Source organism: Phoca vitulina, unplaced genomic scaffold (assembly GCF_004348235.1).
Source record: "Phoca vitulina isolate PV1807 unplaced genomic scaffold, GSC_HSeal_1.0 scaffold67, whole genome shotgun sequence".
NCBI classification, from domain to species: domain Eukaryota; kingdom Metazoa; phylum Chordata; class Mammalia; order Carnivora; family Phocidae; genus Phoca; species Phoca vitulina.
In genome coordinates, this window is record NW_022589770.1 from 185,446 (window position 1) to 205,839 (window position 20,394).

The window sequence follows — 20,394 nt, forward strand, 5'->3', positions numbered from 1 at the left end:
CACATCTTTATTTTTTTTATTTTTTATTTTTTATTTTTTTAAGATTTTTATTTATTTATTTGACAGAGAGAGACACACCGAGAGAGGGAACACAAGCAGGGGGAGTGGGAGAGGGAGAAGCAGGCTTCCCACTGAGCAGGGAGCCCGATGCGGGGCTCGACCCCAGGACCCTGGGATCATGACCTGAGCCGAAGGCAGACGACTGAGCCACCCAGGCGCCCCTACACACATCTTTATTTTGACAGGGAAAAGCCATTACGAATTTCTGAAATTATACACAATTGACAGACTAAAATAATTTAACACAATAAAAAATTTTTATGTATTTTCAAAATATTACAATATACAATAAATTTTTGGGGTGCCTGGGTGGCTCAGTTGTTAAGCGTCTGCTTTCAGCTCAGGTCATGATCCTGGGGGTCCTGGGATGGAGCCCCGCATCGGGCTCCCTGCTCCATGGGAAGTCTGCTTCTCCCTCTCCCACGCCCCCTGCTTGTGTTCCCTCTCTCACTGTGTTTCTCTCTGTGTCTCTCTCAAATAAATAAATAAATCTTTAAAAATAATAATAAATGTTATGTATTTTTTAAAAATATACTTTAGGGAGGGGCGCTTGGGTGGCTCAGTTGGTTAAGCGACTGCCTTCGGCTCAGGTCATGATCCTGGAGTCCCTGGATCGAGTCCCGCATCGGGCTCCCTGCTCGGCAGGGAGTCTGCTTCTCCCTCTGACCCTCCCCCCTCTCATGTGCTCTCTCTCATTCTCTCTCTCTCTCAAATAGATAAATAAAAAAATCTTTAAAAAAAAAATATATATATACTTTAGGGGAAAAAGGGAAAACTATAACAAATAGTTGCTTATAGACATCCATTTTTGGAAATAATTACATATCCATTAAAATCATATAAAGAAATATAGTAAATTTTCTGGTTTTTTTCAAGATTTTATTTATTTGTTTGACAGAGAGCGAGAGAGAACACAAGCAGGGTAAGCGGGAGAGGGAGAAGCAGGCTCCCCACCAAGCAGGGAACCCGACATGGGGCTCAATCCCAGGACCGGGATTATGACCTGAGCCGAAGGCAGATGCTTAATGACTGAGCCACCCAGGCGCCCCAATAAATTTTCTGTGTTTTAATTTATAAAATGGGAAAGTAATTTAGGTCACAAACAAACAGATAACTATTATAAGACATGATAATATAAGTGAAAACTAGGCATCTTTCCTCTCCAACCCCTTCCTCCCAAAAGAGCTCACATATTTAGCTTGGTAAAAAAAGAAAAAAAGTTGAATTGGGAAATTCATATATTTCAATAGATGTAATCAAAACAACTAGGTTTTTATTTTCTATTTTATTTATTTATTTTTAAACAACTTGGTTTTTATAGTGTGGAAACACTGCCAACACTGAAATACTGATTTTGAAGGACTTTGTTCTAACTTTGTGCAGAAGCCTGAGAAAGAGGTTTATATTGACAAAAGCCTTAGGTTGTCTTAACTCCAGGAGATGGGAAAATAGCCACAAAACTAGCCTTTGGATCAGGACATTAGATCACTGTACATTTAGGAAACCCTTCGAGTAATCCCATTTCCACCTTCACCTTTTGAGAAATGCTTAAAATTCAAAGACTTCATATATAACTATTAAAGTGGCTTAATTCTGCATTCGTCCTTTGCATTGCAAGAAACATTGTCACACGTGTGTTAATTTTACAAAACTTGAAAAATCTATAAATCAAAACACTAGGAATTACTACCCCCAGATAACTGTGCCCACAAAAACTTTGATTTGTTCACCCAAATCGCAAAAACCATTTTTATATTTATGAATATCACCTATTTCTGCTGAGGGCAAGCAGGGGTCTGCTTGCCAAAAATAACTCCAAAGATTTTTCACAGTCCTAGATTCTGAGAACAAATATGAAGAAAATACCAAGGGTGTCTTAACATAAACCCTTTTAGGAAAACAGCCAAGTTTCACCCTGATTTCTTTTTAGCTGTGAAGCAGGTGCCTCTTTGCATTGCTAGATTAAATAATCGGGTTTTCCATACAGCCATATGGGTTTTCTCTCCAGTTTTGAGTCGAGAACAGCTTTGCATTGTTAGAGATAAAACTGTACTGGGGATTGTCAAGCCGACGTTCTCAGTGTTGAAGCCTCCTGGGAATGAATGACACAGTTCACTCTGTAGGTAAGATTTTAGAATTTTCCTGTTTTTTTTTTTTTCTTTCATTTGTTTGTTTGTTTTTTGTATTTGATCCATGGAGTTCTTCAGTGTGATCATTATAAAACTATAGTATAATTTTAAAGATGCTGAGACTAACCTTTTTTATTCAGTGATAGTCTTAATGATCTATACAGAAAAATGTTTTCCTGTAAATATACTAATCACTACATTATGTTTATTAGTAATAACTTACATTTATTTAGGGCTTTTTATGTGCCAAATAGTTTTCTACGTTCTTCATGTGCATTAACTCACTTAACCTTCAAATCTTCAATCATAACCTTATCCTTTATAATTTACTATATAATGCTAATGCTAATTATTATCTGCAGTATAATTACTTAACCCAAAGGCTAAATAAATTACCCAAAGCCACATAAATTGTGAATGGTGGAGTGAAAGTTTGGATTTAGGCTATTTGTCTTGAACTCTCAACTATTCTAAATTTGCTTACTGTATATCTCACCAAGTAGGATGTAAATACCCCGAGGGCTGGAACTTGGCCTTGTTCAGAGCTACATCTCCCAGGACCCAGAACAGTGCACTCAAAAAATATCTACTGAATGATGAATAAACAAAAAATATGTAAATAGAAATATGTAAATGATTATGTCTTACAGAAGAAAATAATCGGTGGTTTTGCACATATTAAGGATATGTTTCTGAAGTTCTCAACAAAAGTTCATAGGATTTAAATAGTTTGGGTTATTTTAGTAAAATAAGTCTTTGAGGCTAAAACTAATTTTTATTTTTTTAATGAAGTATAATTAACGTAGTGTTATAGTTCAGGTGTACAATATGATTCAACAATTCTATACATTACTCAATGTTCATCACAATAAGTGTACTCTTAATCCCCTTTATTTCACCCATCGTCCCCACCCACATCCCCTTGTGCAACCATCAGTTCTCTGTATTTGAGTCTGTTTTTTTGTTTCTTTTTGTCTGTTCATTTGTTTCTTAAATTCCACGTATGCGTTAAATCATATAGTATTTGTCTTTCTCTTTGAGTTACTTCACTTAGCATTATACCCTCTAGGTCCATTCATGCTGTTGCAAATGGCAAGATCTTATTTTCTTATGGTTGAGTAATATTCCAGTCATATGTGGAATTTAAGAAACAAGATGAACATAGAAGGAAAGGAAAAATAAGATAAAAACAGAGAGGGAGTTGGGGCACCTGGGTGGCTCAGTGGGTTAAGCAGCTGACTTTGGCCCAGGTCATGATCTCGGAGTTCTGGGATTGAACCCTGCATTGGGCTCCCCACTCAGCAGGGAGTCAGCTTCTTCCTCTCCCTCTGCCCCTCCCCCCCTTCTGCACTCTCTCTCTCTCTCAAGTAAATAAATAAAATATTTTTAAAAAATAAAAATAAATTTTAAAAAAGGGAGGCAAACCATAAGAGACTCTTAGCTGTAGGAAACAAACAACTTGGGTTGCTTCCTTATCTTGGCTATTGTAAATAATGCTGCAATAAACATAGGGGTGTGTATATCTTTTTAAATTAGTGTTTTTGTTTTCTTGGGGTAAATAGTAGTGGAATTACTGGCTCATATGGTAATTTGATTTTTAATTTTTAAGGAGCCTCCATACTGTCTTCCACAGTGACTTTCACCAACAGTGCACAAAGGTCCTCTTTCTCAATGTCCTCACTAATACTTGTTATTTCCTGTGTTGTTGATTGTAGCCATTCTGACTGATGTGAGGTGGTTTCTCATTGTGGTTTTGATTTGCATTTCCCTGATGCCGAGTGATGTTGAGCATCTTTTCATGTGTCTGTTGGCCATTTGTATGTCTTCTTTGGAAAAATGTCTATTCAGGTCCCCTGCCTATTTTTAATCAGATTATTTGGTGTATTTGGTGTTGTAGAAGTTCTTTATATATTTTGGATATTAATACCTTATAGAATATATATCATTTGCCAATATCATCTCCCATTCAGTAGGTTGCCTTTTTGCTGATGGTTTCCTTCACTGCAAAAGTTTTTCATTTTGGTGTAGTCTCAATAGTTCAATTTCACTTTTATTTCTCTTGCCCGAGGAGTCCTATCTAGAAAAATGTTTCCATAGCTGATGTCAAAGAAATTACTGCCTACATTTTCTTCTAGGACTCTCATGGCTTCAGGTCTCATGTTTAGGTCTTTGACCCATTTTGAGTTTATTTTTGTATATGGTGTGAGGAAATGGTCCAGTTTCATTCTTTTAAATGTAGCTGTCCCATTTTCCCAGCACCGTTTGTTGAAGAGACTGTCTTTTCCCCATTGTGTGTTTTTGCCTTCTTTGTTGTAGATTAATTGACCATATGAGCATGGATTTATTTCTGGGCTCTCTATCCTGTTCCCTTTATTTACATATCTGTTTTTGTGCTAGTACCATACTGTTTTGATTAATACAGCTTTGTCATGTATCTTAAAATCTGGGATTGTAGTGACTCCAGCTTTGTTCTTTCTCAAGATTGCTTTGTCTATTTGAAGTCTTTTGTGGTTCCACACAAATTTTAGGATTATTTATTCTAGTTCTGTGAAAAATGTTGGCATTTGGATAGGGATTGCATTACATCTGTAGATTGCTATGGTGGTGTGGACATTTTAACAATATTGGTTCTTTTTTTTTTTTTTTTTAAAGATTTTTATTTATTTATTTGACAGAGAGAGACACAGCAAGAGAGGGAACACAAGCAGGGGGAGAGGGAAAGGGAGAAGCAGGCTTCCCGCTGAGCAGGGAGCCCAATGCGGGGCTTGATCCCAGGACCCTGGGATCATGACCTGAGCCGAAGGCAAATGCTTAACGACTGAGCCACCCAGGCACCCAACAATATTGGTTCTTCTAATCCATAAGCATGGAGTATCTTTCCATTAACGTGGCATCTTCAATTTCCTTCATCAGAGTTTTATAGTTTTTGGAGTACAGGTCTTTCATCTCCTTGGTTAAATTTATTTCTGGGTATTTTGTTATTTTTGTGTGTGTGCAATTGTAAATGTCATTGTTCTCTTGATTTCTTCTTCTGCTACTTGATTCTAGAAATTCTCTCCATAGAGGGAATAGTTTGTAACTGCATTGTTGATAACCTGAGTGCCAGCTGCCATTTATTAAATAACAACGTAGTTTTAGTCACTGCTTAACTTGGAATGTAGGATTCCCAAATAGAACATAAAAATGCGAGGGGCACCTGGGTGGCTCAGTCGTTAGGCGTCTGCCTTCGGCTCAGGTCATGATCCCAGGGTCCTGGGATCGAGCCCCGCATCGGGCTCCCTGCTCTGCGGGAAGCCTGCTTCTCCCTCTCCCACTCCCCCTGCTTGTGTTCCTGCTCTCGCTGTGTCTCTCTCTGTCAGATAAATAAATAAAATCTTAAAAAAAAAAAAACTTAAAAAAAAAAACACATAAAAATGCGAGGTATTTTTGTTTTATAGTTACCATACTTCTGAGTAGACCACATTAAGACAATGTTTAATTTGGCCTAAGTTACCGGGTTTTTTTAATTGTACTTTTATTCCTACCAAGTTTGAGCTACACTAAACACTAAAAAGCTATTAGTAATTAGTCATGTTCTCTTAGGATTTGCTTAAAATGACAAAGTGCTAAGTTCTCACAAGTGTAAAGCTCCAAGTAACTGGTCAAATTATTATACATAAAAAAGGAATAAATTTAAAAAGTCTATTCTTCAAAAGTGTTTTGGTGTTGATTTAGAATATGAAGGAGGTTCTTGTTTTAAGGTTTAACTTTTGAAGAGAGGCTTTTTGAAAGAATACTATAACCTGGGATATTAGGCATAAGGATAGCCCATAAAATAACAAAGGGGAAAATGTGTTAGTGTTTCAGAACAAGGGATTTAGAATCACATTGTCTAGATTTTTATTCCAGATCTGTAGCTAAGTCACTTTCACTTTGTTGTTGTTGTTTTAATATTTATTTATTTATTTGAGAGCACATGCTCGAGACGGGGGAGGGGGCAGAGGAAGATGCAGACTCTCTGCTGAGCAGGGAGCCCGATGCGGGGCTCGATCCCAGGACCCTGGGATCATGACCTGAGCCGAAGGCAGACGCTTAACTGACTGAGCCACCCAGGCGCCCTCAAGTGATGATTTTCTTTCTTTTTTTTTTTTTTTAAGATTTTATTTATTTGAGATAGAGTGAGAGAGAGAGAGCACACGCAGGAGCAGGGGGTGCAGCAGGGAGAGGGAGAAGCAGACACCCCACTGAGCAGGGAGCCCAATGCGGAACTCGATCCCAGGACCCTAGGATCATGACCTGAGCCAAAGGCAGATGCTTAATGACTGAGCCAGCCAGGCGCCCCTCAAGTGTTGATTTTCAACAGGATGAATTTTTTTTTTTTTAATTTTTTATTTATTTGACAGAGACACAGTGAGAGAGGGAACACAAGCAAGGGGAGTGGGAGAGGGAGAAACAGGCTTCCCGCCGAGCAGGGAACTTGATGCGGGGCTCAATCCCAGAATCCTGGGATCATGACCTGAGCCGAAGGCAGATGCCAAACGACTGAGCCACCCAGGCGCCCCTCAACATGATGAATTCTATTGTTCAGCACCATTTCTGTTTTAGGAGATTTACTTCTCTACTCATCAGTTAAGGGGCAGTCTGACATCATGGATAGCTTATAACTCTAGAAACCACAAAACGTGGGATACATGCTTCCAGGTCTGCCACTAGGGCAAGTCACTTCTCTGGTTCCCCAATTTTTTATTTGTAAAAAGGTGGGATTGGGCTAGAGTGGACCCTAGAGATCCATTTTATCAAGAGTTATCTAGGTTTTTGTTTTCTGTAGTCAGCCATATAATTAGAAATATGTGTTGTGTGTATGTATTCATGTATATGTATCTTGAGAGTTTTATTTAAAAAAAAATAGATTTGATTTTGGGGCGTCTGAGCGGCTCAGTCGTTAAGCGTCTGCCTTCGGCTTATGTCATGATCCCAGGGTCCATGATCGGGCTCCCTGCTCTGCGGGGAGTCTGCTTCTTCCTCTCCCTCTGCTTGTGTTCTGTTTCACTCTCTCAAATAAATAAATAAAAAATCTTTAAAAACAAAAAACCCAGAAATTAGACGATTTTCCTAATTAGCAGGCACTGACCAAACATAAGATTCTTGTGTGCTGCTAAGATCTTTTATCTGAAGGCCGCCCGCTGTCACTGACACAAGCTTGGATCATTCGGTAATTTTAATTGCAGTTAAGTATACTTCATTATGTAAATATAATTAAATCAAGAAACTGGGGCATTTTAAAGAAAGACTGACAGAACCAGTACAGCTATGTAAATGGCTTCTATAGATTGACTAAGGTTTGAATCATATTTAATTCCCTTAGCCACGCAAAGACCCTCTTGACTCACTGCTGTGGCCATACATGCTGATAGAGCTCATGCACATGCATATCTGATCATGTGGCCCAGTGTTAGCAAATCTTGGATTTCTCTGCACTAGATGATTTTCCAGGATTAACAACCTATGATTCTAAGTCACAGATTGTTCCGTTTTTTCTCATTGATCTGCCTTAAAAATAAAGACAACTATTGAAAAATATAAAGCAATCCTCCCCTTTCCTTTATCACTAATATGCTCCCTCAATCTCAAGTACATTTTCCTTTGACCATTGAGAACAAAGTAGAATGTTTTGTTAAAAAAAAAAAAGAAAAGAAAAAAATGCAGACTGTACAGGGAAATTAATACAATATAAGAAGACACATTATATTTAGATTGGGAAAGAAAAACTTATTTTTTGAGGTCAGTAATTGGAGCTAAGCCATAAGTGTATGCATTCTCAATGATTTGCAAATGCTTACTGACTTGGAAAAAAATGTGTATGTTGAATTCTTTTCATTTTCCACTGGCTTATAAAGGTTAGGATTATATTACGTCTCTTCCCCCTCCATCCACCCTCTAAAAAAAAAAAAAAGCTACAATAGCTTCCCTGTTAGATGAAATCGAAATTTCTTGGCCTATCATTCAAAACCCTTTATATCCCAGCCCCCACCACATTTTCAATTTTATCTCCTATTTATTCTCTTCTCTGTACCTTCCCCCAACTCTAGCCTCCAGGGGTTCTCCTTACTTCCTAATACGTATACCTACATTTTCACACCTCTGCCTGTTTGCTTTGCCTGCTCACCTGACCTAGGATGTCCTTTTTCCTATTCAGTCTACCTGACAAACTCCTGCCCCTTCTCCCAAATCCAGCTGAGGTGTTGCCTGTCTTAATAAATCTCTCTGCACCCTTTCCCCAGGCAGGTATGTCCCTCACCTGTGCTCCCATTCAGAGCACTTCAAATGACAGCATTATTCACACTGTGTGGGAATTTTACCCCCACATTCTCCTACCACTGCTACTCTCTTTAGCAAGGACCACACTTTGACTATATATGTATAACCTTGGCATCTAATACATTGTGGACATTCAATAAAAGCTTGCCAAAGTGAATAAAAACATGGGTGCATATATCGCAGGAGAAATATCCTGAGTAGATAAAATATGTTTTCTTTTCATTCATTATATATAATTTGGAGAATACAAAAAATACCAAGGAGGAAATGAAATTGACCTATAACCCTACTGAGAGATCATGTTAACAGTTTAGCATACCTATTTCCAGTTAAAGCATACTTTGAAGAGGAACTCTGGTTTTTAAAATTAGAAAATTACCTACATGCATAACAGATGATCCTAATTCTTGACTTTGCTGTTTCTTTGTTAGCTCACAGAGAGAATAATCATCCTCTTTGTGGTGATCACCAGTCAAGAGGAAGTCCAAGAGAAATATGTGGTGTGTGTTTTATTCATCTTTTGGAATCTATTGGATATGGTTAGGTAAGGAGGCAAAATAATCTCTTAAAGCCAAGTTGCTTTTCTATTAGTAATAGCTGCCTACATTTGGTTACCCTGAATGAGAGAGTAAAACAACCCCTTTGCAAATTATTTTATCTTGATATGGAAATGTATTCTTAGCGCTTTCCATAATGGGCATATCAGAGGTAATGCAAACCTCCCGTGGTATTACAAGAGCAAATCAGTGCATTCAGTTTTCCAGCAGAAGACTTGGCATAGCACCAGTTTGGGATAAACCTCACAGCTGCTTGCTAATGAAAGGCATTCCTTGAAATTGCTCTGGTACATTTTACTCTAACAAGCAAAGCAAGACTTCTATTATGTCATAGTCAGGATTTACAAAGTTGGTTTCTGTGAATTCCAGAATACTTTAAATACAGGGCCTCATCACTCTGGTGAAGAACGCACCTCCATATACATTTATTTTGTATTTTTTATTGAAGTATAATTAACTTTTTTATTGAAGTATAATTAACTTACATAATGTTAATATTAGTTTCAGGTATATGACATACTGATTGGAGAGTTTTGTTTTTTAAAGATTTTATTTGACAGAGCAAGCACAAGCAGGGGGAGCAGCAGAGGGAGAGGGAGAAGCAGGCTCCCCACTGAGCAGGGAGCCCGACGTGGGGCTCGATCCCAGGACCCTGGGATCATGACCTGAGCCGAAGGCAGACGCTTAACCAACTGAGCCACCCAGGTGCCCCTGATTGGACAGTTCTATACATTAATCAGTGCCGACTATGATAAGTGCGGTCACCATCTGTCACCATACAACATTATTACAATATTTTTGATTATATTCCCTATGCTGTACTTTAATCACCATGGTACATTTTATATACAATTCCAGTGGGTCCAAATGACTTACTGAAGTTATTTTGTGGATTCCCTCTGAATCCTTGAACCTCAGATTAAGAACCTTTGCTCTAGATCATCTTCAGTTTCCTTCTGTTTCTAAAACTTTGCAAAGAGATGGGTCTAGTCTTATCTCTACCAGCAGTGGGGTAAACAGTCGCCTTTGCTCAGAGGCTCATCTTGGGGAGGTGTCCTAACCGCTACTTTGGCTTTCACAAATGAGAACCGCCCCTCCCACTTGCAAGATCTGGATGTGGATAGGTAACAAAAGCACCCTAGCATTTTAGCTGAGGTTACGTGAATTACTCATTTATTAAATTGGCAGTAACTTACCTGAATTAAAGTATTTCTAAATAATGGGGTGAACCCTAGAGTGAGTTAGAATGAAATGTTTTGTTGAATGAAAAGGACTATCATTCTTTGTATATATAATTTAGGAAGTTATTCCTCATTTTTTAACTGATAGTTTTGTAGACCTGGGGCGAATTTCATGGACTTTTGTAGCCCATGACTTTCTGTTCATGAGACAAGGAGCCCCATCTGGGACTGGGACTTTCTGACATATTGTTCTCTGGTATGCTTGACTCTTTCAGTGTTGATTCAGTCTCTGATAAGCTCAGGTAAACCCATTAGAGAACAAAATGATTTTAACATTGAGAGTAGTATCATGATGTCATGGAAGGGTTTTTTAACAGAGGAGATCTTAGGATGACTCCCACCTCCACTGCTTGCTATATAATCTTGGACATACCACTGAACCTTCAAAAACAAAAGAATTGAGATAATTCATGTACTTTAATATTCACCCTTTATTTTTTAATTAGTTAGAGTGAGAGTGAGGGTGGGGAGGGGCAGAGGGAAAGGGAGAGAATCTTAAGCAGGCTCCACGCTCAGTGTGGAGCCAGATATAAGGCTCAGTCTCAGGACCCTGAGATCATGACCTGAGCTGAAATCAAGAGTCAGACACTTAACTGACTGAGCCACCTAGGCACCCAACATTCACCCATTTAAAATAGAAAATTTGTGGGTTTTAGTGTATTTAAAGATGGGTAACTATCATCACTAATTTGAGGACATTTTCACTGCACTCTATAAAGAAACCCCAAAGCTCTTAGCAGTAAAATCCCCATTTTCTCCTCTCAGCCCCTGGCAGCCACTAACACACTGTATGAATTTGTCTATTCTGGACATTTCATATAAATGGAACCATCCAATATGTGGCCTTTTGTGACTGATTTCCTTCACTTAGCATAATGTTTTCAAGGTTTATCCATATTATAACATGTATCAGTATTTCATTCCTTTTTATGGATGAATAATATTCCATTATAGCGATATACCACTTTTATCCATTCTTCAGTTGATGGACATACTTTTTGGTTATGAGGAATACTGCTATGAACATTCATGTACAAGCTTTTGTATGCACATAGGCTTTCATTTCTCATAACTTAGAAGTGAAATTTCTGAGCACCTAGCCTTTTTGAAACTTTTTTTTTTTCTCTGTTAAGTTGGGGTGGAATTATCTTCCCAACTTACCCTAAAATGACTTTTTTTTTTTTTTTTAAGGGAAGGACTAGAGGGATACCTGGGTGGCTCAGTTGGTTAAGTGTCTGCCTTCAGCTCAAGGTCATGATCTCAGGGTCCTGGGATCGAGCCCCACATTGGGCTCCCTGCTCAATGGGGAGTCTGCTTCTCCCTCTGCCTCTGCTCCTCCCCCCCCACTTGTGCGTGCTCTCTCTCTCTCAAATAAATAAAATCTTAAATAAATGCAAGGACTAGAAATTTCCTCAGCCTGATAAAGGCATCTATAAAAAATCCACATCCAGATGATTGTTCATGTTGAAAGACTGACGCTTTCTTCCTAAGATGAGGAATGAAACAAGGATGTACACTCTTGCCACTTCTATTCAACATTGTACTGGAAGTTCTCGTCATGGCAGTTAGGCAAGAAAATGATGTAAAGGCAATCATATTAGAAAGGAAGGAGTAAAGTCTCTATTGGCAGGTTATATGATTTTGTACATAAAATCATAAGGGATCCACTAAAAATACTAGAACTAGTAAACTGGTAAAGAAAGGTTGTAGAATACAAAACCAATATACAAAACTCAGTTGTGTTCTATACAACTTGTAATGACCTATCCAAAAATAAAATTAAGGAAAAATTTCATTTATAATAGCATCAAAAAATAAAGTACTTTGGAATCAATTTAACAAAAGATATGCAGAACTTACACATTGAAAACTTTAAAATACTGTTGGGAGAAATTTAAAAATATCTAAATAAAGAGATAGCCCATGTTTATGGGTTGAAAACTTAATATTGTTAAGACTGCAACACTCTCCAAATTGATCTGCATATTCAAGGCGATCCTTATCAGAACCCCAGCTGGCTGCTTTGCAGAAATTGCGAAGCTGATCTTAAAATTCATATGGAAATTCAAGCAACTTAGACTAGCCCAAGCAATCTTGAAGAAGAAGAACATAGTTGGAAGACTCACACTTCTCAATTTCAAAACTCACTACAAAGCAATAATAATCAAGAATGCAATACTGGCATAAAGATATATCATAGAATTGATAGTCTGGGGATAAATTCTCATATAGCCAATTGATTTCTGACAAGGGTACTAAGACCATTAAATGGTGGAGGGGAAATAGTCTTTTCAACAAATGGTGCTGGGACAACGAGATGTCCACCTGCGTTGGACCCTTACCTCACACCATATACAGAAGTTAAAATGGATCGAAAACCTAAATTTAGAGCTAAAACTATAAAACTGAGAAGAACGCATAGGGGTAAATCTTGGTGATTTTAGATTTGGCAGTGGATTCTTAGACACCAAAAACAGAAGCAACAGGAGAATAAAAGATACAATGGACTTCATCAGAAGTGGCTTTAAACATGTAAGATGTTTATCTACTCTTGCAATAAAAAAGTAGATGCCAGTTTTTCACTGAGATTGGTACAAATCAAGTTTGATAACATGCCATGTTTAGTGAAGGCTTGCACTGTTGGTATATGGTTTTTATGTACACAGATAAGCAAATGCAAGAATATTTGAGAGGATATATAAGAAACTGGCATTGGTCATTGCCTCTGAGGAATGGAATCGGGGTCCTAGAATGGGAGAAAGGTTTAGTTTTCTCCATGTTTTCAAGGTTTTGGATTTTGTTTTGCCATATTATGTACAGCCTATTCCAGTAGTTCTCAAAGTATAGTCCCTAGACCAGTGTGGCATTAGCATCACCTGGAACTTGTTTATAATAGAAATTCTCAGGCTCTACCTGAGACCCACGGAATGAGACACTCTGGGTATACGGCCTAGCAGTCTGTGCTTCAGCAAGACCTCTGGGTGATTCTTATGTATGCTTAAGCTTGAGAACCACTGCCTAGTCAGAGAAACAAAAAGATGCAGACTACTTCATCTATTACATCATGAAGGCAGCTTTAAAACCACCTCTGCACCCAAAACAAGCTTCTAAGGCCAGTTCTTTTTTTTTTTTTTTTAAGATTTTATTTATTTATCTGACAGAGACATAGCGAGAGAGGGAACACAAGCAGAGGGACTGGTAGAGGGAGAAGCAGGCTTCCCGCTGAGAGGGAGCCCGATGTGAGGCTCGATCCCAGGACCCTGGGATCATGACCTGAGCCAAAGGCAGACGCTTAACGACTGAGCCACCCAGGCACCCCCTAAGGCCGGTTCTTTAACTGATCACACAGCATAGCACAACTACACAAGCAGAAGGATGCCAAATAAGGACTTGGAAGTCACGCTTGCATTTTAAAAATTCATTCCCTAAATATTTACAAGTATATCTGTCTTTAAAAATCTAGCGGCATGCTGCATAAAATGGGCTTAGCTTCTGAGTGAAATTGAAGTCACTAATCAGGGAAACTTGTAATTTGCTGAGGGCTAAGGGTTCCATTTTTCTTTGTTTACCTCCGTAATTATCCATGATCCACCCCCTGAGACAAGCCAGACTGACACAGTTCCCTTCCCCTTATTTATGTATGTATGTATGTATTTTTACCTCTTCTGCTTAAATGATAGGATATAAAGTTTGGAATTTAAACTTTCCAGTTGTATCTCTGTATTTAATTACAGTGTAAGATATTTTCTTCTCTTGTTCTTTCCCAGACATCAGCAGGAAATGATGTTTCTGAGCTCCTTTGTTTTCTTTTAGGTACACTTACAGCATGTTATCAGTCATAGGAATATCCTATGCCATCTTGACCTGGTTCAGTCAGACACTGTGGATGCCGATTTATCCTCTGTGTGTTCTTGCTGAAGGTAAGACAACAGTGACTTTGCATTATTGCTTACTGACAAAAGCAATCTAGTTATAATGGTTCACTTAACTTTTTGATGATTAAATTACTATTTTTGCTACTGCTAGCTGACAACTGACGGTGAATCATTCCTGGCACACTTCCCTCGATGCAAAAAAGCAAAGCATTTAAGAAATAATGTTAGAGGGGAGGCAGCTTTGCACAGTAGACAAAATATTGGATGAGGAATGAAGACATCTGAGTACAGGCCCTTAACTTCATTAACTCGCTGTGTGAGTTTTGGGCAAATTATTTAACCTCTCTCAGTTTAGTCATCCAAAAGGGGTTTAACATTTAGTGACTCAGTGATTTTTTTTTTTTTTAAGTAGGCTCCACACCCAGTGTGAGGCTTGAACTCATGACCCTGAGATCAAGACCTGAGCTGAGATCAAGAGTCAGATGCTTAACCGATTGAACCACCCAGGTGCCCCAGTGATTATTTTTAGTGCATAGAAATTCAGTTCCCCTGGGCTGGACTACCTTTCCTACTTAACCATCTACCATGCATCACACTCTCTGCCAGTAACAGTTAACTCTACCTTTAGATCAGTCATCAATTTCTCAGGGAAGCATTCCTCAACTTTCTCAACTAAGTCCATTCCCTGTCCCCCATTCCCCACCCCCACCCCCCACCCCAGTACAGCACCATGAATCTCTCTCTTTCATAAGACCTGTCTCAGGTGTGATTAGACATTTGTGTGATTCTTTGAATGATGTCTGTTTCTTTTCTAGCCTCTAAAGCAACTTGGGGATATGGAGTTGTTTCCTTGCTTGCCTTTTTCTCATGCACCCAATATACATGCTCAATAAACACTGAATAAATTACTGAATACAATATGAAGTAAGCTAGCTACTTAGCCTAAATGTAAACCTAAAACTTAAATAATTCATAAGTTTGCAAAAAGCTTGAGGATATTAGGGGAGTATATGCTTCCTTCTGTAATGGATTTGGCAGACTGGTAAGGAACTTTCTGAAACAGACATTAAAATTTTTGAAAATGGAAGGCATAACGAAATAAGAAAGCATATTAAGGTAACTAAGGGAAAACATACAAAAAGAAATTTAACATAAAATGATGACATTGGCAATAATCATAAAGTGTATATATTCTACTCACGTTTCATATTTACCAATGACCAGAGAAAAGTTTATAGTAAATCATATTAGGTAGAACTTTAAAAATTTGTTTTGCTTTCAAAAGAATTACTGATTTTTAGGATAGACTATGCCAAGAGAATCTAGAGAATACTCCTGAAAACTAAAAAAAAACTGGATTGCTCATTTCTTTGAGAATGAAGTTCTTCACTCATTAAAACATTAAGTACATTCCTTTGTTATATCCTATGAAAAATACCATAAAGAATATATTATAAAGGAATAAGGTAGAGATAGGAGTAATCTTTTCCTAAAAATAAAGGATGAATAACTGTATAGAAAACTTTTCCATTCTCATTATTTGATAATGTTAAGCCTTTCTGGGAAAGCCATGTTCCAATATGTTTGCCATAAAACCCATTTCTTTTATTGAAATTAGATTCATAAACTTATTCTTGCAATTAAAAAGCAAAGTATATGCAGAAAAAGAGTCTGGAAGCATATGTGACAAAATGTCAATAATGATTCTGGGTAGCAGAATACAGGTAACTGTAGTTTTACCTCTACATGTTTCTTTATATTTCCAGTGCCCCAAAGTATAAAAATATGTAGTTAAGAAAACCTAGTTGACTTTTGATGACTCTAATATTTTTAAATAGCTATAGTTTCCATCCAATACTATAAAAGACAAAAGCAGGTTCTATAGATAACCAAATCAACTGTTTGTACTGATGAAATTCTAGAGACTTAGGTGCAGCATCTGGAAATCTCAGACGCAGGACAATTGCGGACCCTATGCGCCTACCATTCATCCTGCTCAGGCTGGCCCTAACAGCTTTGGTTGCCCAACACTTCTTCGAATTTTTTTTAATTTACAAATAATTTTAGACTCATAAGAAGTTACAAAAACAGTGCATTGTTCCCATATACCTTCACCCAGCTTATCCTAAAAACATCTTAAATAACCATAGTACATTATCATTTCATAAAGTGTCATAAAAATCTATATGTGAGATATAACTTCATAGAAGCTCCTCTTTATTTTTATTGAAGTATAATTGACATACAATGTTATATTAGTTTCAGGTGTACAACATATTGATTCAACAATTCCATACATTACTCATTTTTTGCCACAGTAAGTGTAGTCACCATCTATCACTGTACGACGTTTTTAGAGTAGAATTGACTATATTCCCTATGCTGTACTTTTCATCTCCATGACTTACTCATTTTATAACTGGAAGTTTATACCTCTTAATCCCCTTTATCTATTTAGCCCATCCCCCAAATACCTCCCCATTGGCAACCACAAGTTTGTGTCTGTTATTTAGGGGCGCCTGGGTGGCTCAGTTAAGTGTCTGCCTTCGGCTCAGGTCATGATCCCACGATCCTGGGATTGAGACCCGCATTGGGCTCCTTGCTCAGCGGGAAGCCTGCTTCTCCCTTTCCCACTCCCCTTGCTTGTGTTCCTGCTCTTGCTGTCTCTCTGTCAAAAAAAAAAAAAACTTTAAAAAAAAGTCTTTTATTTTTTATATTCCATGTATAAATGAAATCATATGGTATTTGTCTTCCTCTGTCTGACTTACTCCACTTGGCCTAATACCCTCTAGGTCCATCCATATTCTTGCAAATGGCAAGATCTCTCTCTCTCTCCCTTTTCTTTTTTTAATGGTGAACATTCCACTGTGTGTGTGTGTGTGTATCTTCTTTAACACATTAATACATCTTTATCCATTCATCTATTGATGACACTTGGGTTGTTGCTTCCTTATCTTGGTTATTGTAAATCATGCTGCAGTAAACATAGAGGGGTGCATGTATCTTTTCAAATTAGTGTTTTTGTTTTCTTTGGGTAAATACCCAGTAGTGGAATTACTGGATGGTATGGTATTTCTTTTATTTTTTTTTTTAAGCTAACACTCTAATTATCCATTTTATTAAGGAATACTTTCTCAGAAAAATATAAGACAAAAATCTTAAGTATATTTTAAGCATTCACTCATGCAGTGCACTTGTGTCTATTCAACATGAGGGTCTCTATGCCTTTAAGACTGCTCAACCCATTCCCGTTTAATATTTGAATGTGAAATTTCCTAGTAAGTGTGAGTTCACTGGTATGGTATTTCTATTTTTAATTTTTTTGACGAATTTCTATATTGTTTTCCACAGTAGCTGCACCTATTTACATTCCCACCAACAGTCTTACCAAGTTTCTTTTGCTTCCCATCCTTACCAGCATTTATTATTTATTTTTTTATTTTTTTTTATTATTTTTTTGATATTAGCTATTCTGACAGGTGTGAGGTGATATCTCATTATGATTTTTATTTGCATTTCCATGATGATTAGTGATGTTGAGCATCTTTTCATTTAGCCCACTGTGTGTTTGCCATCTGTATGTCTTTGGAAAAATGTCTATTTAGGCCCTCTGCCCATTTTTTAATCAGATAGTTAACGAACTGTCTGGTATTGAGTTGTATAAGTTCTTTTTTTTTTTTTAAAGATTTTATTTGTTTATTTGAGAGAGAGAGAGAGAGCACATGAGAGGGGGGAGGGTCAGAGGGAGAAGCAGGCTTCCTGCTGAGCAGGGAGCCCGATGCGGGACTCGATCCTGGGACTCCAGGATCATGACCTGAGCCTAAGGCAGTCGCTTAACCAACTGAGCCACCCAGGCGCCCTTGAGTTGTATAAGTTCTTTATATATTTTGGACATTAACCGTTTGTCAGATATTTTGCTTTCAAATATCTTCTCCCATTCTGTAGGTTGCCTTTTACTTTGTTGATGGTTTCCTTTGCTAGCAAAAGCTTTTTATTTTGATGTAGTCCTAATAGTTAAGTTTGCTTTCATTTCCCTTGTCTGAGGAGACATGTATATAAATATGTTGCTAAGGGTGATGTCCAAATTACTGCTTATGTTTCCTTGCAGGAGTTTTATGGTTTTGGGATTCATTTAGGTCTCTGATCCATTTTGAGTTTATTTTTGTGTACGGTCTAAGAAAAGGGTCCAATTTCATTCTTTTGCATGTAGCTGTCCCATTTTTTTCTGCACCATTTATTGAAAAGGCTGTCTTTTCCCCACTGTAAATTCTTGCCTTTGTCATAAATTAATTGACTGTATAGGCATGGGTTTCTTTCTGGGTTCTCTATCCCGTTCCACTGATCTATGTATCTATTTTTTATGTCAGTACCATACTGCTTGGATTACTGTAGCTTTGTCTCATATCTTGAAATCTGGAATTGTGATACCTCTGGCTGTGTTCTTCTTTCTCAAGATTTCTTTGTCTATTCAACGTATTTTGTGGTTCTATACAAATTTTAGGATTATTTGTTCTGGTTCTATGAAAAATGCTATTGGTATTTTTATAGGGATTGCATTGAATCTGTAGTTTGCTTTGGGTAGTATGGACATTTTAATGTTAGTCTTCCAATCCATGAGCGTGGTATATCGTTCCATTTGTGTCCTCTTCAGTTTCTTTCATCAATGTCTTACAGTTTTCAGAGTATAGGTCTTTCATCTCCTTGATTAAGATTATTCCTAGGTATTCTTTTTGGTGCAACTGTAAATGGTTAGTAGCATATAGTAGAAATGAAACAATTCTCTGTTAATTTTGTATCCTGTAAATTTACTGAATTCATTTATCAGTTCCAATAGTTTTTTGGTGGAGTCTGTAGGATTTTCTGTATGTGGTGTAGCATGTCATCTGCAAATGTGCTAGCTTAACTTCTTCCTTGCCAATTTGGAAGCCTCTTTTTTCTTGTCTGATTGCTGCAGCTAGGACTTCCAGTACTCTGTTGAATAAAAATGGTGAGAGTGGACATCCTTGTCTTGTTCCTGATCTTAGAGAAAAACCTTGATTTTCAGCATTGAGTATGATGTTAGCTGTGGGTTTTTCACATATGGCCTTTATTATGTTAAACCCATTTCATTAAGAGTTTTTATCATGAATGGATGCTGTATTTTGTCAAATGCTTATCTGCATCCATTGAAATGGTCCTATGGGTTTTATGTTTCCTGTTGTCACTGTGATACATCACATTGACTGATTTGCAAATATTGGATCACCCTTGCATCCCTGGAATAAATCTGATTTGCTCGTGGTGAATGATCCTTTTAATGTATTGTTGTATGCAGTTTGCTAATATTTTGTTGAGGATTTTTGCACTGTGTTCATCAGAGATCCTGGCTATAGGGTTTTTTTTTTTTTTTCTTTTTTTTCTCCCTCTTTTAACAGTGTCTTTGGTTTTGAAATCAGGGTATTGATGGCCTTGTAGAATGAATTTGGAAGTTTTCCTTCCTCTTCTATTTTTTAGAATAATTGGAGACTAGGTATTAACACTTCTTTAAATGTTCGGTAGAATTCACCTGTGAAGAAGCTGTATGGTCCCAGACTTTTGTTTGTTGGGAGTTTTTGATTACAGATTCAATTTCATTACTAGTAATTGGTCTGTTCAAATTTTCTGTTTCTTCCTGAATCACTTTTGGGAGATTGTATATTTCTCAGAATTGATCTGTTTCTTCTAGGTTGTCCAATTTATTGGCATATAATTTTTCATATTCTCTTACAGTCCTTTGTATTTCTCTGCTATCAGTGGTTATTTCTTCTCCTTCCTTTTTAATTTTATTTTAGTTCTCTTTTTTTCTGATGAGTCTGGCTAAAGGATTATCAATTTTGGTATTTCAAAGGACCAGCTCTATCTCTTTTTTTGTTTTGTTTGTTTTTAGTTTTTCACTTATTTCTGCTATAGTCTTTATTATTTCCTTCCTTCTGCTTTCTGCTAGCTTTGGGGTTTGTTCTTTTTCTAGCTCCTTTAGGTGTAAGTTTAGGTTGTTTGAGAGTTCTCTTGTGTGTTGAGATAGGCCTGTATTGCTATAAACTTCCTTCTTGAAACTGCTTTTGCCACATCCCAAAGATTTTGGGCTGCATTGTTTCCATTTTCATTTGTGTCTGTGTATTTTTTTTGTTTTCTCTTTGATTTCTTTGTTGACCCATTCATTGTTTAATAGCATGTTTAGCCTTCATGTATTTGTATTCTTTCCAGAGTTGTTTTTATA

General features: G+C 37.4%; 1 protein-coding gene across 3 annotated transcripts in view; it reads left to right on the top strand.

Annotated features, from left to right (window-relative positions):
- Positions 1–20,394, top strand: part of HACD4 (3-hydroxyacyl-CoA dehydratase 4) — a 38,018-nt gene that overhangs the window by 9,224 nt on the left and 8,400 nt on the right. For all 3 annotated transcript variants that reach the window (XM_032392427.1, XM_032392426.1, XM_032392428.1), the window contains exons 4-5: positions 8,918–9,030; positions 14,098–14,204. In XM_032392427.1, coding sequence (XP_032248318.1) covers positions 8,918–9,030; positions 14,098–14,204 — 220 coding nt within the window. The remainder of the gene's footprint in view (positions 1–8,917; positions 9,031–14,097; positions 14,205–20,394) is intronic.